At 35.5% G+C, this 12436-nt stretch overlaps 1 protein-coding gene across 1 annotated transcript in view; it reads right to left on the bottom strand.

Annotated features, from left to right (window-relative positions):
* PRKN (parkin RBR E3 ubiquitin protein ligase) overlaps positions 1-12436 on the bottom strand; it is a 686369-nt gene that overhangs the window by 532125 nt on the left and 141808 nt on the right. Inside the window, exon 5 of the mRNA XM_059828079.1 lies at positions 783-1023. Within this exon, the coding sequence (XP_059684062.1) occupies positions 783-1023 (241 nt within the window). The remainder of the gene's footprint in view (positions 1-782; positions 1024-12436) is intronic.

Here is a 12436-nt window from a genome sequence, read left to right as displayed (position 1 = left end):
ATGGCACAGAATGATGTCTCTTCGCTGGGGACAAACACAGTTGTCAGTAAGGATTAGCTAGACTGTGTGTGAGGAGGAGGTTACTCTGAGAAGACTCATGTAATGGCTAAAAGATTCTTATGTTTCCTTCTGACTTGAGCTTCTCTCTCATGAACAATTTTAAATATTACAGCACAACCCATTTACAGTAACTTAACTTGTGCCTCAGATGATTTTTCATGATGAAGAGAAGATATTCTCAGTAATAATTTGGTGGATGAAGAACTACTACTATCCATAGTATGAAGCATCATCATATTTTGTGCCAGCTATGTTTTTATAAATAATAAGTCTACTGTATAGAAATATTTTTTACAAAATATATGGGTATGAAAACATTACAACAGATTGGGAATTAAAAACATTTGCAATGCATAAGCTGCCCAACATTCTAGTTAAGGAAACTTCTGTAATGGAAATTTTACAAAGACTATTTTTTGTCTTCTCATAGACCTCTGGGGGTTTTGCCAGCTTATAATAATTTGTAAAAATATTAGCATAATACTAGCTAGAGACAGGAACAACACAAGAAAACACTCCATTTATCCACAAAGCAAAATTATTTTGCTAGAAGACACATCGGATGCTTATCACCTCTTAATATAGTTGCATTTTTTTTGTTTAATGACTAAAAGAAACCATATGTTGGGTTTTTTTCCTGTGGCAGAGAACCCTTCACCATAAGAAAGAAACAGACAAATGTTCAAGTCTGTGTACTGAAATGTACCAAGTGACTGATTTACCTGATTTTTCAGAGGGAAGAAAAATGCTGGGTTTTGTAGTATCCAGAATAACAGCCAACCCTGCAGAGAGTGATGGGAGGATGCTGGTGCTAAGATCTACACGAGTTAGACTTTCAGGTTCTCTTTCCAAGGCTTTCAGAATACCTCCAGCACGGTTACCTTCTGTCTCATCCTTGTTCTGACTGTTCTTCTGTGGACTCTGAAGAATATGAACAATACTCTGCTGAGCCAGGTCACAGTTCTGCAACACAAAACCAAAACCCCAATAAATAATTAATTGTGACATAAGGGACAAAATCCCTCTATCTCCAATTTGTTATTTGTTAAATGGTCTCTCAGCCATTTTGTGTAGAATTTCAGTGTGTGGTAATGGAGTTTAAAGCAAAGTGACAAGTGTAAATTGCTGGAATTAGGATTACTTGGATTGGCAAAAGGGTCACAACACTTACAAATTCTAAACATTTAACAAGGAAATGGTGGATCAGAGCCAACAGCTCTAAATATGTCTGGTTTATTGGCACAAAGGAAAATCTCCAGAGGGAGCGCTACTAAATCAAGTGCTAAGAATATTCAATACTTAATATGCACTTGCACAGATAATGCTGATTGATACACACTCTTCATGTAGCAATTTAGTGTCAAAATTGACAATCACAGAGAGTTCATGACCAAGCTACTCCAACATATCTTTGTAAACAGAAACAGGGATGATGACACTACTGATGAAGACTGATACTTATTTCTTGTCCCTAATGTAATTTTCAATCTAAATTTGGCTTTAGATATAAACTCAGTATGAGTTTCCCATTCTTTCCAACCATGACATTTAACTCTAACCTCAGAACTAGAGAAAGCTTGTGGAAGATCTCATGACTGCTATAGTGTTTGCTGGTAAAACAAAAGGATTGCTATGCATTTTAGCCCAAGAGTTCTCACATATACATAAGTACTTCATTTTTCTCAGTTCTCATCAGAGGTGATTCTTAGACAGTCTTTTCAGATCTTGTGTCTTAGAAAATAGCAGGCTGAATAAGGATCTTACAAAAAGTTTATCCATGATAAATCAGGATAGAATTCACATTTTGTTCAGCATTTTCCTAATACAGAATAGGAAAGCAAAACATTACCTCAGAACTAGAAATTTCAGAGATTTTAGATGACCTATCATTAATGAAGGGCCTTCAAGAAAGATAGATATGTATTGATCTTTCCACAGCACACCTTACAACAAAAATTGGGCTTTTTTGGGTGATACCTCCTGGAGACACACACCCAGTTCTCCAGTGTCATGAATGAACCACATACAAACATCAACTCACACACAAAGAAGTTTGAATTTCCCTCAAGAAAATAATTTTCTAACTCTGCAGCATCATTAGGTTGGCCATGTCTGCACTGCAATGTCAAGACAGACTGCTGATTACATTTGGGAGGAAAAGAAAGAGAATTCAGAAGCATTTTTCTCAGTATCTACACAATATTTACATTTTTTAGTTTGTATTTGCAATTATTACATGCACTTTTAATTGCAAAAGATTCCTTTACAGATATTTTAGTGCTGTTTATACCCTTGTTATTATCCCACTCACTCTCTTCTACCGCTTTTTCTCCTCTGGTCTCATTTATGTTTAGTGATTTTCCTTCATTTTCTTGCATTATTTCTCAATACTTCCCCCTCCACTCTTCCTTCCTTATGCAATGCAGTTCTAAAAGACTTTTTTTTTTTTAATTGAATTTTTAATAACACACTTTCTCCTTAGTGAAGCCGTAATCAGCCAAAAGAGATTTGTCAGAGCGTGGACACTATGGTCTTAATATTCAAACAAAGCAGTTATTAGATTTCAACTTTAAAACATTATGTTGTCATTAAAGGTCTCCTTTTTTTGTACAACTTGTTGCTCATAACATTTTAACAAGATCCGTTTAAATAGCTTAATAATTTCATTCATTAACACAAAATCCAAAATGCGGCTGTCACTCTAAAACTTCTCCAACTAAGAATATTGCATAACATTAAAGAATTTAATAACCTAAGAGAAATTAATAATGACATTAATAAACTAGGCGAATAAGGAACTCAAAAGTGATTTGCTCAGTTACAGCTAGAATTACAAAGGGAAATAGGTATATATGTAAAAACTCACAACCTTGGAAACCCCTAATCAACTGTCAATCAGTCAAACCATGTTTTAATGAGCATCTCTTCCGGCAGTTTTGCTTGCTTAAGCAGCCCCTGTCCTGCCTTTTATTTTTTCTCACCATCTACTATCCTTCTCAGTTTGTTTCTTTTTAAAGTTTGCATCTGTTCCCTGATTCAGTTCACAGCTTGATGCTGTGCTACAGTCACACTGAGGGGATGGTGCAGAAGAGAGAATAAGAGGGATGGCAAGGGACTCTTAAATCAAATGAAATGCCCCCACAAAACCACGAACTTTTTCAACCACACTTGCTTGATATTGACTGCTGTACACATTTAGATGCATGGTTTAAATCTACTGATCTTTAAAAAATATAGGTTCCTTTCCAGTTCTTTTTGCAGGCTGGAGGGTATATGGTTATCTGAGAAACAAAGGAAGGGCTGACAAAATAGATACCCATCTTATTTACTGTTCTTTCTCCAATAATGTCAAGAAAGACATTTCAAAAAGAGATGTAAAATTTGCACTTTGGGCAATTATACATCCATATGACCATAGCAATAGCGTATTCCTGGATTTCATTTAATAAAAGCTTTCATTTTAAAAGAGCAGGTGATCATGTTGTATCTTAACTTTCTTGCACCTCTTTATCAAAAACAAGAACAAACTTTAGAACGTTGAACATCATGACTGATGATGATAATGTAGGTCATAGACACAGGAAAGCTATATTAGCAGATCCTAGGATAAGTTTTCAAAGATGGCAGCCAGGAAAAACAAACAACATCCTTTGATTTGTACACTGAGTATATTTGATATGGAAGTCACTGAGCAGTAATAAACATGGAATCCCAAATCATCAGTTTAGTAATGTTGTTTCTGACTACATTTGAATTGAATTTAGCTTGTATTTAAAGGAGGAAAGTAATTCTCAACATTTGCAAGAAAAGTGAGAAGACAATACAAGAAAAAAAAAAAGGTTTGTGATCATATCTTAATTGTGAAGACACCTGGATGAGAATATCACCAAGCAGTTCCGAGAATTAAGGTGATTAATGCTTTACAGCAGACTACATTTTGTAGATGGCAGATGGGCTAGGTCTGCAGCTTTTTTCTCTGTGAAAAGAAGTAGAATTCAAACTATTTCTGCAAATGTTTAGGTTTTGCCTTAGGTTACTATTGCAACACAAATCTAAGATACAATTGTTTATGTCAATGTCACTTTCATTTTCTTCATGTATTTGTTTTACGCCTCAGGAAACGTTTCTTTTGAGAATATCTATTATTAATGATTCTAGAGATATTGTCTTGTCTTATCAGTTGATACAAATTAATGCCTGTGATGCATATTCCAAAGAGAAATACTGCAAGTATATGTAGTGTAGATTATGAAGTACCTCCTTGCACTAGAGCAAAGGGAGCTGAGAACATCCAGAAGGGATGAAACCCAGTATTAAGGACTGGTTCTTTACAGAGTATGGGTTTTGGCCAACTTGGAAAAATGAATTCATGGCAGATGAAACGAAAATTTTTTGTCATTCAAACCTTTTGCTTTCTTTTTTTTTCTGAATTCTCAAGTTGAATTTCACAGGGAGGAATCAGCACATCCTGAGTGAATAACACAATATCCTTTGGTGCTGCCAGCTGTGAGCTAACTAGAAGGTCACTTTGAGAGATTGACCTAAATTATGAAGAGGGAAAAGACAATTGTGTTTCAGTAACTCTGAAATCCTCCTGTTCTGACAGATTTCTGCTTGATATCTTCTTGACAAGACATTTTGATAGTAACATCAATACTGAAAGAAGTGTTGTCCATCTAACAAATATATAGTCCACTAGAGGATATATTATATTTTCTGAAGTGCAATACACTTTATTTTGAAATGTTTTATTTAAAAAAAAACAACACTAAAGCAGAGAATAGTTTGAATTCAAAGCCTTGGATTTGCATGTAAAAAAGCTAATTTCTTTTAGTGTCTTGTCTTGGAAAGGAATTTGAAATATTTTCATTTCATGTTAACCACCAGTTGGGTTTTTAGGTGTTTGGGGGTTTTTTATTGCCTATGAAACTCAAAAAGCAATTGTTCACACTTCACTACCTAAGATCCAGTTCAGACTTTTCCTGTTATCTGGAGAGCCACACCTTTGCCCATGAATCCCTGGGGCCCATAGAGTGGAAACAACAGTTTGCCTAATTGCTGCCTATTTAGATTAAGCAGATAATAGACTGCCTGATGCCACTCAGAAAGAGATTCACACAAGGTAAACGCTCAAGAAAAGCTATTTTAAACTTCTAGGAATGATCAACAAGAATCAAAATGTTGGCTTTCCAGTTAGGTTTTTTCTTACCTGTGCTACATTTCAATATCAGATGGGAAAATAAGGGGAACGGTTTTGCCTTGTTAATCTGCAGAATGAATGAAATAATAAAAAAGCTCTCCAGAGTACCTATAGCACAATACACCTCTTCAAATCAGTAGGACCCATGTAAAAGTGCAGATGATGCACCAACTTTATGGAAAAATCTTTTCCCATAGATGGTGTAAAGAGACATTAAAGGTGACATTCTAAAAAGAAAAAAAAAGCAGATGAAGTTCCCAGAAGAGAGAAAAATATGCCCACCAAACCTCACTCTACTATTGCTCTAACCCTCTCAGAACCCAAGGACGGAGACCAAGTCTCAAAAGCAGCAGACACAGAAAGGAAATCAGTTGGAAGAACAACACTATTTTCATTCCCTGATGACAGACCAATGACTCAAAAAAGGAAGAAGAAAGCTACAATGAAAAAAATATCCTTTATTACATAGGGAGCAAAAACTGAAATATTAATGAACTTGAAAGGAGAGATTACCTAAAATAAAAAATACAGATGTAGTATTAACATTCTGTTGAGCCGTGATGGTCTAAGAAATGGGAAGGAAGATTTGCAGAAGGCTTAACATCTTTTATTTAACCAGCTGATACAGAAAGAAAAACCAAATAAGCTTTTGGGCTCAGAGACTCTTCCGCAGGTCATAGCAAGGGGAAATCTGAAGGGAAAATTAACCACTGTTAAAATAATGAAGCAAATCAGCACCGTGATCGGATATCACCATCCATTTGTGTGAATTCTGTCTGCTGAGTGGCAGTGAACTAAATATTGCTCCACATGGGGCAAGGGAAAAAAGCCAGTGCACCACTGGGCCTAAATTACACATACCATTTAGCAGTTAAATTCCAGCAATCAGAAACTACTTGCTGTTTTATGATGCTGTGGAATACATCTATATTTGACTTCAGTTCACCTTTTCAACATTTTCAGCGTTATACATTACTGCACTTGTTTAGTATTCAGAATATTGTGGGTGCTAAGCAATGCCTAGAAGGAAAAATAGATGTATTATTGAAACTATTTATTCAAATAAACGTGATAGAAAGGCAGAAAATCCTTCACTTAGCAGAATATTTGTACCCCAATTTTTATAATCTCTTCCTATTCAGTTCTTGCAGTAGTTTAAATATTGACCATGCTAAAGAAATAGAATTAAAGGAAAGATATAAAAAATGAGCTATGAGAAAGGATTCATTGCTTTCTAAATCCAAAACCTAGTACTGTTTTAAGGACTACTATTTGAGTTCCAAAAAACAGACTGTTGCAGAAAATGAAGGAAGGAGTGCATGGGAGTTTTCAGTTCAGCAGGTAACAGTGAAGCTGAAAGTAATCAGATGCAAATGAGTGACATAGTTCACTACATTTTTAATACAACCAGTAACAAACACCAGTGGATGGGAAGAAGGCCTTTGGCATATTAAGATGCTGGAATATAATAAATTGCCTTGTTTTAAGAGGAAATGGAACAATGCATCTTCAAAAAACCTTTAAAATAAGGACAGGACATTCTTAATGTGATGTGACAGTTACAACTTCTTTCTGTAATGACAGTTAATGAAGAGGATACAGTAAACAGCAATATAAATTCATTGTTTTCCAGATAATCCACATTCATTGTGGCTTCATTGTGTCATGGGTTTTTTTATCCCCCCTCCTCCTCCCCCCACCCCTTAAATTTTTATCTTTGCTTTTGTATCCTTTTTATTTTATCCCATTAGCAAGTCCACGGCTAACTGAAGAGTACCAAGTCTTGAACTATTTATTTAGGCAAGACTAACTTTGGAACAAATCTGGAACAAAGTCTGAGAGTTTTGTTACTTGCAGACTCCTCATGAGGTGATGAAGCTTATATAAAAGCGTGGCACTTAGATGGGAGCCACTAGAGAGATATTTGACCTGTTGGTTTCCTGACCACCTGCAGCCATTAGAGGTGGTGAGGTCTTATTCTACCTCACTGGGCATTATAAAGATCATTGCTTTGAAGTGAAGATAATCAGAAAACTTCACAGTGAAAGTTCCTTTTAAACACAAATATACTTGACTGATCTTCACTCAGAAAAGTGAGACTCCTCCAGCTCTCACTCTAGTTTTCAGTTGCAAGTCCACTTTCGTGAGCTTTGCACTCCAATTCCGAGTATAAGAAATTACTAACAGGATTGTCATGATACTGTTGACTGCAATGATCCCAGAAAACCACCAGCCCAAAGCACACCTATTCCTCCAAGATATTCTTCTTTCTTTGGTCTCCTGGGGAACAGGAATGAAAGGCAAGTTATTAAAAATCAGTGACTCCACTGCAACTCTGTTTGAGTGGCAGGCTATCTCTGCCAATGACTGGACTGTGGCATCTAAGATGGGCAGAAGTGCACAGAATGTTAAATTGGCCTCATAGAGAACACGGAAACACGGTGATTGCTCATTGCTACTAATTTATTTTTCATGTTACACAAATAAAATATGCTAGAAACTGCCAAGATCCCCAGATTTTCTCCTTTTGAAAAGATAATCACAGTCCATGACATCTATATAAAGGACAAAAATTTGGAATGACAATGTATCTATCATCTGCTGAATTTTCCAAAACTTCAGAGCCTTACAAGTAAGAAATGAACACAGAATATATTTTTTCAAATCTTTTAAACCTGGAAAATTAAGGAGTCGTTACTAGGCAAAAATTATTTTAGGAAGAATCCCCTCAAATTTCTGGAACTTAAATAATAATAAAGTTATTAATTGCAGCTACAGTTTCCATAATACACTAGAAAATGTAACTGGATTTCTAAGTGGGTTTCATGGAGTGGTTAATTCAGGTTAGGTACCAGGTGCCTCCTAACTCTGCATCATACATCAATCATTTCAGAATGCAGGATAGTGCATTTAGAAGTATTTCAAATTAATAAAAAAACAATTTTATGTGAATCATTTACATGTGACTCACTATATGTGAATTACATGCATAGACCTCTTCCTTATCAAAAGCTATCTCTAAGGCGATCACTGTCTTTCAGTATTTCCCAAATACTAGATTTTTTTCCTCAATAGCTTCTGGTGGGGCAGAAAAACTTGCTGCAGTTCCAACTTTCATATCCTTTAGAGTTTGCAGATCCTGCCTAGGATATGTCCTAGAGAGCAGGAGTGCAGGGGTGGAAAGGAATAGACTGATTACCAGTCACGTCTTGCCCTAGAGGATAACTCCTGAAGGATGAGATTTTTGCATTCACATGTTGCTAATGAAAACTTTTTTCCTCCATCATAGAAGCCTAAAGTTTGGGCTGATTTACGTGTTGGGAAAAATAATTTCTGTGCCATGAAACAAGAGAAGCAAAGAAATAAAAAGAAAAAAGAGATGATGGCTAAATCAGTGTTTGAAATGTGTGCTTTAGGACTGCAACCAAAACCTAAGCCAACGTCTCTGAAAGACATTCCCATTATAAAAAAGCAAACCCTTCTTCAGACAAATCTAAAAACTGGGGATTTGATTGAATTAGTGTTCCTAGAATGTTGAATACATCTTAATTTCAAAATACACCTTCTGACATTATTCTTTATTATTCTCTCTCTCTCTTACACAGTATGGTTTTTTTAATTACTGGTGGTCTTTGCAGGTATCTTATTAAAACCTCACCTTCATTGAGACATAAGGTAATAAGCTGTTTCTTGCGAAGATTTTTTACAATCCCACATTGAATACAATATATTTTGGACTCATTTTAGGGACTGATAAAGTGACCCACACTGATGAAGTGTAATGCCTGCAATTTTTTGCTAATTTGACACTCTAAAGACTCTCTGAAACTTTCATCCCAAAACACACGCATTACAAAAAATATTTTCATACAAAAAGACCTAATCTGATGTTACTGTACTGTAAGTACGATATAGGGTTTGTCTTTTAATGTTTGAGAATGGTAGAGCAAAAGGCAAAATAATTATTTGTACATAACCAAATGAAGTTAGTGGAATCCACGAAAGGCTCCTGAGTAACAAATCAGGGCCACTCTACAACCTTCGCTAGAGAAACATTCATGATCTAAGAAGCTGTCACAGTCCTAATTGTGTTTGCCAACTGATAATTCACAATTAGAGCAAACAGTAAGGATAGGAGTAATAACGGTATATATTGCTATATATTTTGTCTTCCTGTGAGACTGAATGTTCTGAAGACCTCTGTAATGACTCTGTCCTATATGCAAGTGCCAGGTGAGAGGAAGAAACTCCATCTACACTTTGTAAGGAAAAATAATCCTAAGAGTCCCAAGACACTTAAAACCATAAATCTTCCCATTGCTTTGAATTTCCATGTGGAACATGATATACCCACTATGAGAACTGCTTGATACTTGGCTTCTATCAGGTACCTTTTATGTGATGCCATGCAAAAAGGGTTAATCCATACACATTCAAATTAAGATTCCATTATTTTTTAGCAAAGACAACAATGGAAGTTGGACGAGAGGAAATAGGTAGATATTGTGTGATTTACTACAGCGTCTCTGGCTAATGGTGCCTCCGTGTAGCAGAAAGCTTTGACCAACCTTTACAAAAATAAAATACTCTGATTTACAGCATAACACAATAGGTCATATATTACAAAGTTTCTGCTCTGAATGATACTCTTTAAAGAGAAGTACAAGACTTACAATTTTATACTGACTAGTCCCTTAATGAGTTAATAATTTGCTGGAAATGGAAATGTATTCAACCAACAGTATTTAAACCTTCTCACACTAAATTTAAACTAAGTCAGAATTCCTCCTCTTCCTTTACTTACAAATCACTTTATACTTCATTTCCGTCTTTTTCACATTATAAGACACAAAACTTTAATGATAATTTCTAGCTCAGTGGAGGGAAGGCAGACATAATTCTGGGTTGTAATGCAGGGTTATTATTTTTTGTACACAATCTAAGACCTTAGCTATGCTATATACATACTTCCAAATGGCATTACTAATACCACAACATTATTAATATAACTTTTGATGAATGTAGGCACAAATTCCTGAAAGATAAATTAATCCTTAAACTAAATAAAAATGTTTTATTGGCAGCATATGAGACAGTTTGCAACATTAAAATAACTGTTTACATTATTGTTATTCCCTTTAAAACTCTGTATAATGATCTGCAAAAGACATAGAAGGCAGACGAACTTTTTGATATTATGTTTACAAAGATATTAGTATCTCAACAGTGACATTAAGAACATATCATGCTGATATAAAATGGAAGAGAAATACAGTCAAATGAACACTAAATTCTCTTGAAACTTTTCTCCTCAGTAAATGAACAATTTTTTCCTTCTTGTAATTTCATGTACTGTACACTAAGAACAATGTATAAATTTGCAACTTATTATAATGTCTGTATAGAAAGTAACAGATCAATGAAAAGTTGATAATAATAAATTAAAAATGAATACAGTTAAGTTTTTGTGACTGCTTGCTTGCCTCCTAAATGCACTTGATTGCACCTCATTATTATTCCGTCTTCTGCACTGAACTACCTGATAGAACTTGCACTCTAAACATGTTATCTACAGCTGTAAACATAAAATAAGAAAGCTTATTATTTACCAGATATGGACCATATTTTCCTTTGCTCTGGTTTCTTCTCAAGCCACACCAAAAAAGAATGAGTAACAAGTGTTTGTTGTAAAATGCTTGAATGGCTTACATTTTGGACACATTTTATGCTGGGTTAAATGGTGATAAAAGGTACTAAGCTCAGAAAAGGCCTCATAAGCCAGCACTGTTAGCAGTCTGCAGCATGCAGCATGGCCTCAGGACTGTGGACTGTATGTTGTTTGATTAACACTAGACTTAATTCTTAATTCCTCTTCCCTTTAAATTCTTCTTTAACTTTTCTCAGCCAGGTAGAAGCTGCAAATCTGGTCACACTTCTCTGTCTTCACTCTAACATGTACGTTAAGCATCAGTGAGCATGTGAGGAACAGGCATAAAAGTGGTCTCATACTGACACCTAATAGGTGTCAGGATATAAACGAGACATAAATTGTGTTGAAAAAGTGCGGAGTTACTTACTACGCAGAACTCTGAAAACATCCTAAAGACTTCAGTGGTCCCATGTGCTGATGGCGGGACTACAGAGGCAGCTGTAGGGTTGCAGAAAGGAATTTGGGAAATTCTCTTCTCCAAAGAGTTCTGGAATAATTCCTATGTATAGTTAATACTCCACTGTGGAAAGTGAATTTTCATATTAATTTATTGCCTAGAGCATCAAAAGTTTAATAGCTATAAATATTTATTCCAATTACTTCAACTAGTCATTCACAGATGTCTCTTACACGCTTTATGGCCAGCGTCTGGTATACATCCCAACCAAAGAGCACTTTGGTCTTCTACTTATCCCAGTGCGTGCATGTACATATCAGTTTGAGCAGCTGCTATAAGAGCAGGCATAGATAAAGCTTAGTGGGCATCCTGTGTGGGCTTACTTGGTAACTTGTTAACCCACTAGTATAAACATGGACAAGAAATCAGATATTTTCCAGAGCTTTCCCTGATTTTACCTGAAGGCTTGCTTTTGACCTAACAGTTACTATGCCAGGTAAAAATGGTCTTAGGTTTGATTTTTGGGATATGCCTACCAAAAATATCCCAGCAGGATAAACAAACTTACTGGGCATTGCTGCAAAAGCTAGGCAGTGCAATATCACGCAGTACAGCTTCATATCTGACTGGTTTTCACTTTGGGGTAGAAGAGGCTGGGAAGGGTCTGCCAGAGGTATAGTTAGGTATGTTACAAAATAGTTACAAAGCTTGCAGATGCTTCACAATCCCTAATTGTAAGATATATGCCACATCAGAAAACAATCCTATAATAAGTTAATCCTTATGCCCAGTACATGTGGGCATAGTTTGTCACCTCTTTCCTTCCCATCCCATATGCAATCTGTTTTATTTTAAAAGGAAGAACACACACTAACACAAACAAGGTGAATGCTAGGAAGATATAATATAAAGAACTAAAATTTGCTATTAAAAGGAAAAGATCCTTTGGTTTACTTCTAAGTAATCTGTGTGTTATTTCAAAAAAATGTCTAGCATAAGTGGAAAACATGACATAAATGTGAATCCAGACTCATTCTGCTAAATAATCAACCTGTATATTAAATTTACC

Source organism: Gavia stellata, chromosome 2 (genome assembly GCF_030936135.1).
Source record: "Gavia stellata isolate bGavSte3 chromosome 2, bGavSte3.hap2, whole genome shotgun sequence".
Lineage (NCBI taxonomy): Eukaryota > Metazoa > Chordata > Aves > Gaviiformes > Gaviidae > Gavia > Gavia stellata.
The sequence above is the reverse complement of the archived record's forward strand: the minus strand, read 5'-3'. Positions and strand labels throughout refer to the sequence as shown.